We start from the raw sequence: 17,039 nt of genomic DNA, 5'->3' as shown, positions 1-17,039 counted from the left end.
TCATGTATTATATTCTGATATATTTGAGTTTTGTGGTTTGCCTTCATTATGATTTATTCCCTGAGGTTGTGTGTTTGTCTCACTCCCGTGTCACCCATGTGAGTCTGTCATGTCTTCAGTGTTAAGTTCACCTCCCCTCTGTGTGTCTTAGGTCTGCATCTTTATGTTTCCTGTTTTATTGTGACAGTCTCGTGTTCCATGTTCAATGTGTTTAATTTTGCTTCCCCTCTGGCGTCATCTTCATTCGTATCAGCTATGTTCCCCATGTCTTTCCACTCCCCTCGTCTCCTCTCTGTGTATTTAGCGTGTCAGTTTTCTGTTATTCGTTGTCACGCGATGTCTCCAGGTTTCCTCATATCCACCCCAGGTTTTCATGTTTAAAGTTGTCACATATATTTTCTAGTTTTCCCAGTTTGGGTTTAGTTTAGTGTCGAATTGTTTTGCCTCACCCTTTGTTTTGTAGTCTTTATCAGCCACAATAAACGTCTCGCCCTTAATCTCGTTAAGATTCCTGTTTTGTCCACGTTTCGTTTGTCTGGATTTGGGTCCACTACTCTCCACTTCAAGTTCAATTCAATTCAATGTTATTTATACAGCAACAAATCACAACAACAGCCACTTTATATTGTAAGGTTGACCCTACAATACTACATCCAAATATATTCAAGTAATACTAGGAGTCCCGGATGGGCCCCTTACACCTCTCACTGGAGATGAGGAGAAGGTGGTTTGCACGAAAGAGTCCGAAAGGGAGAGTGATGGAGAGCATAGATTTAAACCATGTGAAGTGGAGGCTGATTGGCTCACAGGTAGACGAGAAGATCATTGGACTAGGGTAACGATGTCAGTATTGCAATTGACAGTGTGGGAAACCAGTAGTCATGTAAAGAACAGAAAAGCAGCATAACAACCAAGAAAGCAGGAAGACCAGTGATTACAGATGTTCCTTATTGAAATTAGGCTAAGCTTCATTTAATAGTGATTAGACTAATGTTAGTCAAGAAGAGAAGTTAGTGAGGCAGGTTTGGTGTGTTGGCAAACTAGGATCCTGTATGGCGGTTTAAACTGATTCATGAACAAATTCATTTGTGACTTGTAGTATGTTCTGCACTGGAGCTATCCTGTGCTGCTCTTTCTAGATTAAACCAGCTGAGTTCACTAATATATAACCTTCACGAGTGACATAAAATCAATGTCATTTAATCTGTTTTCAAAAATATTTCAAAATATCAAAAAATAATTAACATATCATGTACAGAGCAAATCGAAATTATTTAAAAAAAAACAAAACCCCAGAACATTGCATTTGTAATATTACATCTATGTCTTACATTTGAACTTGATCAAATTTCACTTGCTAAGCAGGCCTTACCTTTAAAAAGAATCTGTTTTCTTCAACTTTCTTGAGGAAAAAAAACAGTTCCAGAGTTTGTTTGTGTGCAATTTGGCAAATAATCAGCTTATGTTTCTAATATTTCTTGATCTGTTTGAAGTGTTGAAATTTGCACATTCGAAATTTTAAATTAATCTACACTTCTCAAAAAAATAAAAAGCAACTCAGTTCTCTGTTATGCAGTTAAATGAAAAAGAAACTTTTCACGGGTCTATGCAGTCCACTAGTACACCCGTACTGCTGCCTTAGGATTTAAGAAGGTAAGTACCAGCTATGTGCTTCTGATCAAATGCATCAGCAAATGTGACCACCTCTATAAAAGTAGAAGTTTTGACAGTTTGTTGGTCTAGCCTGCTCAGGTATTAGCACAATGCCACAAACCTCCCATGAGTGGACCTCCCAGAAAATTCACCCCAAGGTCAGACCGTGCTCTGAGAAATTGCACAAACCAACAAGCTAAATCTCAAATACTACTCAGCTCAACTGTCAGGAGGCGATGATGTGGGCTTGTTTTGTGGCCACAGGCATCTTGCAGTCACTGTGTGCACCATGAACTCCTCTGTAAACCAAAGTATCTGTTCAACAACTAAAGCTTAGCTGAAAATGAGTGACACAAAAGAACAAAGAAGTCAAGCGCACCAGCACTATGTTTAAAAAGAAAAGAATCAAAGTGTAGCAATGGGACAGATTAGATAAGTCCAGACCTTAAACCCAAAATGCTGTGGCAGGAACTTACATGACAGAGCTGTGCATAAATGAATCCAAACAAACCTGAATGAACTTGAAGTAACATTGTAGAGCAAAGGAGATCAAAATTCATCTTCAACCATGTGAGAGAGACTGATAACAGACATGGACCTACAGATGTTTGGATAATGGGGTCTACTTCCATGGATGGCACACAGTCCTGTGAAAACTTTCTTTTTCACAACTACTCCGACTGACATCTACTGAGAAGGAAAAAGGGATGTCTGCAGTGTGCACCGGGGAGGCTGTGGAATGACATTACTCTTTTAGTTATTGAGTGCCATGCCATCAACTGGAAGGAACAAAAGGCTGCAGCACATGAAAAATGAACTTACTTTGTATTTATTATGTATTAGATTTAATTACTTTTTAATTGCAGGTGCCGGAGCGCAATTCTGGGTCGCTAGCTCAAGCACCGGTTAAGAAGCTATCAAGGGACTGCAATGGTCACACTGATTAAATATTTTAGCCTTTTGTGAAATATAAAATCAGCTGTTCTGACAAGGTCAATATAACTAACCAACCAGACAGCAGTCGACACTGTCACTGTGGCCTTCCATCATAGTTGTGGTTGTAAGTAACCAGATCTGACTACAGATACAAATCAAACAAGCGCGATAAGGACGTGACCTTGACCTAGTTTTCACCTAAATTAAATCAGCCCGAGCTTTTATTGGTATCTTCCTTCAGAGAACATTTGAACATGATATCTTGAAAACTGTGGATCCTAGACTCCCAACAGACAGACAGACAAAGAAAAGGAACCGATTTCATATTCCTCCCTTCAGGGGGAGAATATACAGAAAGCTTTTGATTACACCCCCACTTTGGACCTTTGACTAGTGATCACATTGTAAAGCAGGACAACAAAAAGCTACAAATTTAGAAGACCATCCAAGAAGAATATACATACAAGTAACCCTCACACTAATAATTTTACACAGTCTCTAAATCACATGCAGTTCCTCATTTGGGCAGGCATGATTTAAATCCCCATTAGCCATGTATCTTGGATTGAGTGGATCCACTTCTTTTTCAAGTTCTTATACATATGGAGCAGAACAGCAATAATGCAACATAAAACTTGCTTCACAGTATTTCACACATATTTATTCCTTCTGACAAAAAAAGTGAAAAGGGGAATAATTTACAATCCACAGTGTTTGATTTTCCTTTTTCACCCCCTTTTTTTCCCAGGCGGCAGCTTTTCAGGGCAGAGCAGCAGTAATTCATTGGCTCTGCTCAGTGCATGTGCAAGAAAGTGAGCGCTCCTAGATTAATTGATGAATTTATTTTAGTCAAACTGTCCAGCTTAAGAATAAACACAATGAATCATATCAAATTACATTTACTTGGAGACAGCTGACCTTGACTGATAGTGAGGACTTTTCTCGCCAACTATATTTCTGTCTCGTAACAGTAACACCTCAGTGATGTTTGATTTTAGCATCCACACAGTGTCTGGGGTGTACACTGTCTCCCCCCGACACCTCTTTAGCTGTCTACTTTTCCACTAGATTCCAACAGAATAAATGGCTTCTGCTGTTCAGTGTTATTCACAGTTTATGGCAGTAATAGACATGTTAATTGTTCTAGACTGCCATTAGCATCCAAGCTAAAATTAGCTGCTCCATCATGCCTGGAAAGCATTAAGGCTTAATAGCACTCATTTATAAAGGAAGTTACCATTCACTCACAGGACTAAGACTATTAGTCTAAGAGTGCTAAACAGTCTTTAAAATGTTTACTTTGACAACATGAGGTGCATTATATGCAACCGAAACACATAATTAGGACATTTTGTCTGCTCAGTGAGGCAGTAATGCTAACTAAGTCTTAAAAATGTCTGTGATTTGTTTGTATGAGAGTGTTGCTTTCACATAGAAAGATGGAATAAGCATTAAATTGCCATTGAATTCCATACACTGTGTTTCTGCTATAAAATATCATTTGAGAATTTGGGAAGTTAGTGCAGCCTTATGTCGTCTCAGTTCAAAAATGAACTTGGTCTTGAAACAGGAAAGAAATCCAGGATAATGATTAGCCCTGGCAAAGAGGGTGGGCTTATGTTCAACTCTAGGCATAATTTTTAATCCAATTGATAATCCAACTAATTTGCAACTGCAACCGCTACTTTGTAGCAGAATGCTGCTGTGTATGCATCACAAAAAAATCCCCAAACACAGCTCTACCACAATAACACAACACACACCTTAACATTTGCTTAATATTTCTGTTCTTTGACTATATTTCTAAGGGAAGGAAGTGTATCATGATGGTCTAGACTTGATGACTCACTGTAATAATTCTTTGCTCCACCTAAATGTGTCCAACATGATGACTGGAGCTCACACTCAGCGGTTGCAGAGGTACAATTATTTAGATATTACCCTCGATAACAAACTTCAGTGTGAATTACATGTTGATGCTTGAGCTAAACAGTCCAAAGACAAATACCTTTTTCATTATTCTGAGATGAGGTAATTATTTTACAGAACTGTCCTTGAATTTGAGACTCTTTTTTTTTTTTTTTTTTTTGGTTGTGTAGGTTGCTGCTGTACAAATAGCCAATAACGTTGCATTGTTTGGAAATTTAACAACTGGCCCGTAAGTGTTCTTAAAAGATACTAGTATCTTAAAATATACTCAAAAGGAGACAAATTGTGTGGACATTTTAAAAAAAAAGCAGGTCCTTCTGAATTTAATGCGATAGCAGATAATCTGAACCATCTAGCCTGTAGATAATTTGCAATAGTGACTTTAGATTTGGCTTTTGAGAGACTTACATGGATAAACTAATGGAGTCCATCTGTCATTCACTCTATTGCTTTTACTATGCTCACGGAAAAGCACTTTGGATAACACTTTAACTGTGCTTCTTGTGATACTCTTTTCTCTCTAATCTGTATTGCAATTTGTGTGTGTGTGTGTGTGTGTGTGTGTGTGTGTGTGTGTGTGTGTGTGTGTGTGTGTGTGTGTGTGTGTGTGTTTTACACAAACTCCTGTGTAAGAAAAAACGTCTCCTATAATCATAAAATGAGGACAATCTTAAACCATGAACCTTAAGTCAATAACGTCTACAATAGCTGCATTATGAAAATACTTACGTACTAAAGTGCTGGAGAATTGATGCACAGGTTAACTCTGTTCATTCTGTTCACTTTGCTGTTTATTCTTAAAGCACTTGTAATGTCTTTTCCATTAACATGCAGGATAATGACACCCGGCTCCTTGTTAACAGAAGTGATAATAACCACAAATGTGCGCACACTATCACTGGGAGGCCTGTGAAGTCCTGCAGCCTTAAACTCAAAGTGTGTGTTTGTCTCTTGCAACCGCACATGCAAAAATTCTGAACTTTATATTTGGTGTGATGTTTTTTTGCTTGGGTTGTAGAGAAAAGGATTCCACCTCTTCTGATTAAATTACTACAAGGATCACCAGCGACAGTGAAAGGCATGTAATACCAAAGAGGAAAATCTGTTCCAGTAACACAAGGTTTAATCAATATAAAAAAGCGTAACGTGAGGAAAACCAACATGTACAGTACAGCTGATAGTCTCAAAATTAAAAGGAGAAAATGTCTTTTTTTGAAGAAATTAAAAAAAAAATCTGAATTAAAGAAATTTGGGATTGAGCCTTTTGGAATTTCCTGGTTTTGCTGTATTATTATTGCAACACAGCCTGAGGGCAGATTGTGATCATGGACACATGGACGTAGCTTCTGGATCTGAAAAATTAAACCAGTACATAGGAGCCTAAAAACGTGTATTCCATATGAAGGCCGCAAGATGCTGCAAAAAGACTTTCAGTCCCAAGTCTAGAGAAACACAGCTTTCTGACGTCTCCTCTGTGAACACTTTCCTGCTCAGTTTATGGGCTCAGTCACCTATTTTGGTTATCCTAAATAAATAATTAAGTCTGTTTTGTTATGCTATTTTTCGATTGTGGCTCAAGAGTTGGCAGTTCGTCTTGTAATCGGAAGGTTGCTGGTTCGAGCCCCGGCTCCAACAGTCTCGGTCATTGTGTCCTTGGGCAAGACACTTCACCCGTTGCTTACTGGTGGTGGTCAGAGGGCCCGGTGGCGCCAGTGTCCGGCAGCCTCGCCTCTGTCAGTGCGCCCCAGGGTGGCTGTGGCTACAATGTAGCTTGCCATCACCAGTGTGTGAATGGGTGGATGACTGGATGTGCAAAGCGCTTTGGGGTCCTTAGGGACGAGTAAAGCGCTATACAAATACAGGCCATTTACCATTTTCACTAATGGAAGTTATCTGGCTAATTTATTGTTGATCAAAAGTCCTAATTTCCTTCGGGATTAATAAAGTATTCTGATTCTGATTCTGAATAGCCAATAAATTTACAGTCAGACCCACCGTTCTTCATTACATCCATTTTTTGTAAAGACAGTCCTAAACTCAAGGCCTTAAGACAGGACTATAGTGGATGATGTCACATAGCTACATGCATCTTTTATACTGTCTGTGAGTGTTATATAGTTACAATATAAAATACTACAGACAATAGAAAAAAAATCTAATTGTAATCAATATCTGGTGACCACTAAACCAAACCCAGTTCTGTAGATACATCCAGAAACAGTTTTTGGAGATACTTGACAGATAGGACACTTCATCTTTCCCAGTTTCTGTCTTTACGTATATAGTTCTGGGAATCCATCAGCTGATAGTTTCTAAAACCAATTCTTTTTTTCAGGGCTTTCAGAAGTACGAAAATCCAGTAGCTCAGCCATGATAGTCCATGCCATAAAGCTCCCAGTTTACGGCCTTTGTGCTGTGGTTTGGAACTCTGATTCAGTAGAGTGGTGGCAAATTTTATGCCAATGTCCCTCAGAACTGGGCAAGCCCACTCTGTCAAACACTTCTGCCTCCTTGGATGTGTCATCACTTACAGTTGATCAAAGACTATCTAAGAGGGTAATGAGCTTTTTAGAACAGCTCACAGTTTCTCAAATGTTTGTAAGTAAAACTGTATGGCTACTGTAGGTGCTTGATTTTATACACCTGTGGCAATGTGCTGTGCTTACAATATCATACATTAATTGAAATAAAACTAATCATAATACCAATGTGGAGGAACTCGGAGGCAAAACAACTGGAAAGGTCTCATTAAAATAACAACATAGAACATAACATAAGTGTGATGTGAACTAAAAACTGGGCGGAAAAATGTTTGTCAGATATACATTTGCTATGCTGGTGAAATTGAACGTTAAGAGCTTTTGGGAGAGTATTTATCTTTACTAATGAACATGATGAACGAGTCAACACTTGGAATATCCTTTTAATGCTGTGAGCAGACTTAAGATGCTTTCAATGTTTAAGCCAAAAAGTACATTCCAGGTAAAACCCTTACATGATCTTTTAACTTTGGGAAAACGTGTTGAGTTATGCGTAGGACAACTTTGACTCCTTCTAACGGCATCGGCAATGGTAAGAGTGAAACATCAGTCGAGTCCAGTCAAACTTCCTCTTTCCATTCACTCATGTTACATTTATACCCCAGGTGTTGATTTAAGTAGAATTTATCTGAGGCACTACATGCAGTAACCCCCACTGACTGGCCGATTAAACCAACTGCAAAGCATCAGACTTGGGTGGAACTGTAACTGATTGATGTTGGCTTTCAAGTTTATTTTGACTGTAATATCACTGGGACACGAAAGGAGGTGGCGGTACTAACTGTGATTAAGGATTATATGAATCACTCAGATCTCGAATTCCTCCAGAGGAGGAAAGACTTTTACACTCCCTCCCTTCCACAGCCACTCATGGGGTACAGTACATTGAAAAGAAAAGGCCTGCAGCTCATATAGACATAAAGCTGCAATGTTGATATTAAAACATCAAACTCAGGACACAAATCTAAAGTTAGTGCAGGGCAATCTCCACACATCATATGCACAATTATTTTAACTTCTCTGCCAATTTAACTTCTATCACTGCATTAGAGAATGCTTCCAAATAACAAGACAAAACAAAAAAGTATGATAACTAAAAATTAAATAACACATCTTATGCATAAATACATTTTTAATATCATAGTTTTTTATTACTACATTTTATATTGTTGGGGTTTTGGTTTTTTTTGTTTGTTTGTTTTATTTTTTTACTTTTCAATTTCAACAAATGTGCAATTTTTGCAGCATGTAGAACTTCCTGATTTTGGCTTTCTGGATAATGCAGTATACTACCCCACAGACTGAGTAGCACATGAACTATCATTGCCATCTACATATTTGCACTTTTTTTTGGCAATGCAAAATCCCCTCAGTTTATCACAACAAAAGTAATTTCACTGTGCTTTATATTTTAAAGTAATCCCTCAACATTAAAGATAAAAGCTCAAAGACCTCTATGAGCAAGCGTTTGGAGACAAAGAATTAGAAAAAAGACCTTTAGTCTCTTGAGGGTGACCATCTGCCTGAATCCGTAGGGGTAAGGGAAAAGAGGAAAACACAAAGAACTGACATACAAAAAAGAGGGGGGAAAAAAACAAACTATGAGAGATAATAACACAAAGTTAATATAATATGCACTAGTGGAATATAAGTATGTAAAGTGCAAAAGAGAGGAGAGACAAAATATATCATTGGAGGGCCTCCAGCAGCCGGAGCCTATAGCAGCATGATCACGGGTGGCTCAGGGTAATCTGATCCAGCCCTAACTAAACTCACAAAGGAATCGTTTTATTTCTAATCTTAAAAGTAGGGAGGTTGTAATTGACTTGAAAGGAAAGTTTCGTTTAGTAGTAGAGTAGTTATTGCTGGCCAGATTTTCATACTAAGTCACTGCCAAATATTTTGACACCTATTCCAATGATCTTTGGAATATATCAAAGTGTCTCACATGCAGGAGCCAAATTTTACATTTTGATATTCCATGTATCATATATTCTATGACCCTATTGTACCTTTGTAAATATTGCACCTAACCATCCTTAACTTGGAGGAGAAGCGTCACTGGTGTCATATACTGGTTTTATGTTGTAGAGCAGATACAGAATCTTCATAGCACTCTGACTTTGAGTCTAAATTGTGTACTGAAGGTCAATGCTCCTTCACACCCTGCAGCCCACGACCTGTGTCTTAACACATGAAGAATCACTCCATTTACTTTTTGAGACTGGCAGTTCAGCCACTTTAAGAGAAATCAATGTACTTGAGCCCCGAGGAGCGCAACACTCCGCAGTCACTGCCTTTCTGACCTACAAATGAGTATTCTGCTACCCTCAAAGGCTCATCTCTATTTATATACATGCTTTGCTTTAGGTGTGTGGCAGCGAGTAGCAAATGTGACAAAACCACAAAGAGAAACAGAATGCAATTGTTTAAGGACAGTAGTTTGTGTTTTATAGTACGCTAATGAATTTCATGTGACAAAACATTTGATAATTCTGTTATTGTCGTGACTTCTCGCAAAAATGCAAAAACATGACATGCAAAATGGGCCGGCCTAAAGTGCCATCTTGTTATACACAGATCCACGATATCACATGAGGTAGAGCTCTGTGGTGTTGATGGCAATGAGCTTTTCTGTTCCCAGGGAATCTCTTTCATCTTTCCCAACAAATCAAACAAAAACCCTGTGCCAAGTATAAAACAGCATTATGTTGTTATGCTTACTCTGTGTGTCCCTATAAAGACTTATGAAAATATATGAAAAAAATATGAGCTGTCAGCACAATGAGTGCTCCATTTCATTGTTACTGTTCAACACAGATGTTAAAAATCCAGTACATCTGGCAGTCATCTAGAATTAATAGAACATTACATTATGTATGTAACTAGCATTTGGAGTTTTAATGGGCTTGCTCCCGCTTTTACCAAATTTATATCCATGTTAAAAAGATTTTATGCCTTTAACTAAACCGGAATTACTTGAAAGACTAACTCACAGAACGCCTCTTTACTGCCTGTCTTTTTCAGTTTTTAATTTGTTGTAAAAAGGTTATTGTTTTGATGGCTGTTGCTTTTATTATTATTATTATTTCTTTTTGCATTTTGAAAAATACAAATATGAAATGTGCTTCACAAATAAAACTGCCATACTGGATAAATGTAATCATTAATTTAATTTAATTGTCGTGCTACATTCTGCTATTATGAACTTAGATGTAACTTCAGATAAACTAAAGGTGCACATAGCAGCATTTCAGACGTATTCTCCACGAAACACCTGAAGATATCACATGACTATTCATGCACACGTTTTCATGTTAAATGCATAAATGCACAGCAGCTGCTCCTCTATAGAGAATGAGCTCAGCAACCCCTGTAACTTTTTATGTTTAATTAACCACTGATGGTGAATGCTGATGTTTCTGTTGTCTTCCTGAATCGGTGAAAAAGAAGTGACTGATTTTACTCAGTGAATATGGTTGTCTGCACCAAAGTTCCCAAAGTTATTGCCTACCACTGAGCTTTAGACTGGGTAGGCCTGGGGGTCCTAAAACGGATTAGTATGGATGTTAGATATATACATTTTAAAACATGCCTGAGGTATTTAGTGACACTCTCTTGTCTTTATGTCCTTCAACAGGAATCTGTTATACAGCCTTCCAGGAAAGACTCCTCAGTTTTCCATCTTGAAGTTCCCTCGGGAAGCTGTCCTGCCTTGCAACATCCCCAGCAAAACAATCAAACACAACTCCGCAAACAAAGAAGTACTTTTCCATAGCGCCACAAACCAGTCTCTGTCTCTCATCCTCAGGGCCATCCAGTCAGCTGAGAGGCTTGTGTGCTTTGGTTTGGACTTGTTTGAGAATTATTCAAGTGAATGAGGATTTTTGCTGAAACGGACGTAACTGGCACATATTAAATTAATTACGTTTAATTCAATGCAAATAGCAGAAGACAGCTGATCTTCTAACCAATCTTACCCATCATACTATAGTCCTGAAAAAGGTTTAAGGTCATAGGAAATCCATCTATTGAAAAAACAATGCTCAAAGACATTGGAGCTGCCATTCCATAGTATCACCAGTCTACAATGTGTAAAGTATAAAGGTGTTCACTTCCACACCTCTCCAGTAATTAGTGTCAAACGAATGACAGCGATATGCAGTTCATATTGTAGAGAGACATTTCAGAGACTTGACTGATGAATGTATTGAAACAAATTTAACACACACTAGGGCTTATACATGCATATGATGCTTAGACAGTGAGGTTCTTTAAATTGCAATAAATTCTCTTCCAGTGAACGTAATAAACAGCATTAGTACTTTCTTAGTAGTTTACACCAGGTATGTAATTTGTGCCTGAAAAGTTTTCATCAGGAGCAAATCCCTGCACAAGATTACGAGCTGTAGACACATTACTAAAAGCTGTTGTAAAGCCAGTGGGCAAAAATGGTTTGGGTCAGGGTAACTTTGACAACCTTGAAATCTTGTTTATACTAGAAAACAGTTAACTTTGCACTCACTGCGAGCACAATTGCTGGGACAACAAAATTTGGGAAAGCTGCTCCCTAAAATGTTCCAAATCCGATTTTTCATTTGGCGTCAAACCAAATACTAGCTGCCCAACCAAATGGCTAGTTTGATTGGTTAATTAAAAAGCAGCCAATATTTTTTAGCTAATCCAGAGGCCTTTTTCTGTTTTATTAAAAAATATTATAAGAATTAATAATAATTAATTGAATGTAATATAGATTTTGCCTCAGGATGCAAACAGTTTATAAATAAAGTTTTTGCTTTGGGGCAGGGGAATGCAACGTTAGCATTAGCAAAGTTAGATGCAAATTGAAATATTCTTAAAACTCAGCTCTCCGTGTGGCTTCGTGTAGCAAAAAGCCATTCTAGTATCAGCCTACCCAACAATCACCCTTTTGCTGACACTGTAAGCAGTGTCTGCTGCATTTGATGAAGCGCATCAACACAACTCAACTTGACACAATAACACAAATAAAATCAGCTCTTCTACAATTTCCATGTTGTAGCATAGTCAACAAAAAGGATCTTAAAGGTAGCTGTTTTAAATATGTCTTCATAGATGACTATGTGCAATGCCATTAATTTCTCCTGCTGATAAAACCAATATAGCTCCTCAGTGTCAGGTGAAAAGAAGCGGTTGTGTAATCCTTATTTTGAAGTATGAATGGTGGCTTAAAGCTGGGACTGGCTGTGTCATGCAAACGCCATATGAGAAAGACAAGTAAGAGAAATGCAAGATTAGAAGAGGGGCAATCAATAGACTAACACAGTCAACGTTAGTGTAAAAGGCATTTTTAATCAGCTGAACCAGATATCCTGTTTGACTACTCAGAAAACCAGTCCAGTGTAGTATTGCTGACAATCTCAGTGTCTACATCAGGTAAATATATTGGAAAATAAGTGAAATATTTTAGCATACATTCATTTAGTTTAAAGCAGAATGAGCAGCAGCACACACTGTAATGGCAGCTGGATGAATGTTTACAACCATTATGCCCTGTTTGACAGTTGCTTTCTATCTCCATTTGTCATTTATCCCATTTTCTCAGTGTGTGCACAACATACTGCAAACTCCTAGTGTTCTAAGTGACAACAGTCCTCTGTCTCTTTATTCTTCACACATTCTCTCACTAATTATTATCACAGTCAAGCAATCTCTCTCATTCTGCATCAGTTTGCTCACACGACAAGACACTTCTGAGTCTAAGGCTGATGTGCTCTTTTTAACAGCCTGCACATGCATGGATGGAGAGCTGAGCAATAAATCTCTTTTTTCATTAGCGTTTTTAATTAATATCGTGAAATTGTTTGGGAAACAAGTAGAGGATTGTTGTGAGCAAGAGCAATAGTATATCCTGGTTTGTGGTTTTTAAGCTGGAACCAATCTAAAGCTGTGAATGACAGATCAACAGCTCAATAATCCTTGAAATAACAAGAATCATGAGCTATAAATAATAGAAAAATAACTGGTTTCAGGTTTTTTGTAGTTAGGCATGATGTTTGTAATAGTGGTGTCTGTGATTATAGCAATGGGGAAAAGATAACAATTTTATACGTAATATTTCTTATCTTGACTTATTTAAATTAGTTTGAATGTGATAGACTTTTGTAGCATAATTAAGGGGTGGGAGGGTAATGGATGGGCTTAGAGTTTACATCTTGTAATTTCTTATTAAACTGGAGATTTGTACAGATTACACACTTATAAAATGTTCTGAGAAATAATTAAGCATCTGGAGAGATACCAACAGTGTTGACTACAATTGTTTTTCTTCCCCAGATAATCTGTCTGCTCTCTCATGTGTTTTAGTGTTTTTGCATTAATTGCGATGCACTCAAATAGTTGAATTTCAACCTTTCAAATCTCGTGCTTTTTTTTTTTATTATTTCCTCTCAATTTCTAGAAAATATTTGATACGCAAAATTTTTGTAAGCTAAACTGATCATTTCTACACATGTTACTATCCAATTTGTAAATAAGCAGAAATGCAATACTGATTTGATAAGAAAAAAAAACTCTTCAGGGATCAAAAAATGTAAATGTCGAATGCTTTAAATAACGTGCCTTTTATCAGAGGAGAAAATGCTTTAATTTATTTAAATGGCATACCAAAAACTTTAATTGACTGACCGTGGAATCTCATCAATAAGTTACTGATGTGGCATTAATATATCTGATTATCACGATCGTTTATTGGAGTAGCATTACACTGCATTTTGACTATATGCAAAACAAGTTTTAGTGGTGATGTAATTGTTTAAGAGTAAACACAGAAAACCCATTCTGCCTGTAGCTAGCTTAGCTATAGATTATGGACTGGCTGCTTGTGGTAAACAGACTGGACCAACAGCTGTAACTGTAACATCTGTTGAATTTTGTTAAATCCAACTTTTGAAAACTGATTGTTGTTACTAAGATTTTTATTTTTTAACTAGCTTGCTGTTTTAGCTAGTTAACAGATATGATAATACATATGTCATGTAATTAATCGAAAATTCAGTCATTACAAATGGCTAAAGGTTTTAAACTATCATGCATGCTGTGCATTACATACAAACCAGGCACATCAGTGGACTACCAATACAATAAGCATGTTATGCCTGCTCCGGTTCAGGTCTTTATTTTGAATATTTAAAAGACGTATCTTCCCTTTTTTTTTAAAGAGTTTCGTTGTTGTTTGATTAGTCTTTGTACACTTTGTAAAGTAAATGTATTGTGTGTTGTGTATTGTCCATGCGTGAGACATACTGATCCTGTCACTGTGTCACAGACTTAACATACAGTAAGCAGACTACCGTCCTAGATGGACAGAAAGTAGGTCTCACCTTAAAAGCTATTCAAACATTGTCACTGAGCTCTATGCATGACCGACACAAATATTATTGAGTGATCCTACACATTATTTAATTACACTGTAAATTACCTAATTATCTACCACATACAGTTAATCCAATTTTGACAAACTAAAAGGTCAGTTTGATTCCATTTGGTCTGATGGGTTACAGTATGGTCAGTCTGCTTCACAGCATATGTTTTCATCTTTTTTAGTTTTGGTTTATACAGTAATTGCATGAGCCATGCAGAGTGTCATCATTACTTCACAATTTTGTACATGGATTATTGTTTTTGGCAGTTGCTATTGTCTGTTAATACATTGTACATAAACAACCAGAGGTTCACCAACTTTTTTTTAAATGAAAAGGTTACAGGCATGACAAGATAATAAGGGTACGAGGATAAAATATCACGTAAACATGATTATTGCAGTACAAATTGCATAATTGCACAAACACAGATTCACCCTACCTCTTAAGAGGTCTCAACCCACAGGTTTAAAAATACTTGACCTGGCTGAACTGTGAGCTGTCTACTGTGTACAGTATTTATTTGAAATTTTGGACAGTTAGGCTAAACTGATATGCAATGTGAAATATATATTTTTAATAAAATTAGACAATACTGGAAACTGCTGTATTGTGGAATTTGCACAAAATCTGAATGTTCTGTTTTCTAATTCTCAACATTTGCATTCTGCAATTATTAATCACACTGTGTTGTTATTGTTTTTCTTAATTGTATATTTAGAATGACCTGGTTTCTTATGCATGACATATTAACACTAACCCGCTTATGCAGGTTGTTGGCATGAATTTTTTGTCCTCTTCACTATGTAAAGTCTTGTTGAATTTTCAATGCAATAAAAACAGTTTTAAACTTCTGCCTTCATTTCTGCAACTGTAAACTTACATGTGCCATTATGTTTTCAACATCTGGAATAATGTTAGAGTAGTAGCTAAGTTAGTCACTTTAATTCCAAATTAGGGTGACAATAGGGATTAAGGTTAGGTTATCTCTGTTCATGAAATTGTCACCTATAAAAAATACTCACACCGGAAAACTTATGAAAGTAGAACTGCAATTCTGAAATACATGTAGGAATATGTGCTTGTTTAGAATATGGCTAAATGGTTAAAACACAACCAAAAATGTAGCTCTATTATTAAGAGTGATTATTAAGATGAAAGCAAACTAAATTAGGGAAAGTAATATGGTTGGATAAGGAATAAACTGAATAAATGAAAAGAAACACTTGAAGGTCAATACACTTTTTTGTCAACTATTATTTGCCTGCAAAATGAGTGTGACAATAAAGCTGTCAGTTCAACAATCAATCTGTATTCCTAGCCTGACCTATGGCCACAAGCTATAGGTAGTGAAGAGGAGAAATGAGCTTCCTGAGAGGAGCTCCAAGACATAGTGAGGAGTTTAATCATTCAGAAAGGGTTCAGAGTAGAGTTGCTATTCCTCCGCATTGCAAGAAGTCAGTTGAGTTGGTCATTATGCCTCCTTGACACCTAATATGTGTGTTTGGGGCATGTCCAACTGGCAGCAGGCCCTGGGGCAAACACAGGATATGTTAAAGAGAGATTATGTCTCTCAGCAATGCTTTGGTATACTCTCTGAAGAGCTGGAGGGTGGAGGTATTACTGGAGAGTGGGCAAAAACAGATTTTAACATTTCGGGTGCCTGCTCACATCCACCCAGCTCAGTGTCACCTGTGAAACAGAGTTTTAACTTTTTTATGTGCATAGGGTACACTGATATGAATTCCCAACTTTACCAACACAACACTTGCTTTCAAGGTTCCCCTTGCTTCTGATAGGTTCAGGTTAGGAGAAGCTGGGTTATGGGTGTTGTTATTATTATTAATATGCATGGATTTCTTAAGCTTTTATTGTTATATTGGTATTTGGCTTTCCACTGTCAGAGCTCTCAGAACTCAGAAGCCTGAGAGATGAAACTTGTTTACAAACTTAAATAAGTCCATGTACTTTCTTTGTTCAAGCTATTAAGGCAACGGAATCTGGATGACAGCACCTACACAGACATGCTTTCCATCCTTAGCTTTACTCCATGTTGAGCTATATGGAGTTGACCTACAGCTCATTTATTTCAGCATGATGCTCCAATGCTGTAAACAGCTTGTGCTGTAAGGGAGTTTTTAGTCTTCAAGCAGCCACAAATGTTGGGTGTGGTTGAGGTCAGACAACTTTTGGGTGAACGTCCATGACAGTCAGCAGTTCTTCTGCTTCGTGTAAGAGAGAGCTCTAATGTGTACTTGGCTGATTATCATGCTGCAGTGCAGATCTTTCAACACAAAGATGAAAAGGTGTAGCGTGTTCCTGTCAAGAGCATGCTAAAGCAACAGGAGTTGTTACAACACCAGGAAGAAATGCTGGCCAATCAAAAGCTCACAAACAATAACACACAGCACATTCTGATGTCAAAAAATTTGATAAAGATGCCCACCTTACAAGACAAAACCTCTGTTTTCCTTTTCTGCAAATCTTCACCCTAACAGGGCTTTTCTGAAGGCTCAGTTTGTCCATCTCCTTAAAGACAAAAGGCCAAAATGCATAGAAAAAGCTACGTTATGTCCCAAGA

The 17,039-nt window shown here is 37.4% G+C and overlaps 1 protein-coding gene across 1 annotated transcript in view; it reads left to right on the top strand.

The window, feature by feature from the left end:
* naaladl2 (N-acetylated alpha-linked acidic dipeptidase like 2) overlaps nt 1–15,312 on the top strand; it is a 480,620-nt gene extending 465,308 nt beyond the window's left edge. The window contains exon 18 of the mRNA XM_080297617.1: nt 10,699–15,312. Within this exon, the coding sequence (XP_080153743.1) occupies nt 10,699–10,939 (241 nt within the window). The 3' untranslated portion in view covers nt 10,940–15,312. The remainder of the gene's footprint in view (nt 1–10,698) is intronic.
* Nucleotides 15,313–17,039: the final 1,727 nt, after the last annotated feature.

This window comes from Astatotilapia calliptera, chromosome 23 (assembly GCF_964374335.1).
Source record: "Astatotilapia calliptera chromosome 23, fAstCal68.1, whole genome shotgun sequence".
NCBI classification, from domain to species: Eukaryota; Metazoa; Chordata; class Actinopteri; order Cichliformes; family Cichlidae; genus Astatotilapia; species Astatotilapia calliptera.
Note: the sequence above shows the minus strand (reverse complement) of the source record. Positions and strands in the feature narration are given on the sequence as shown.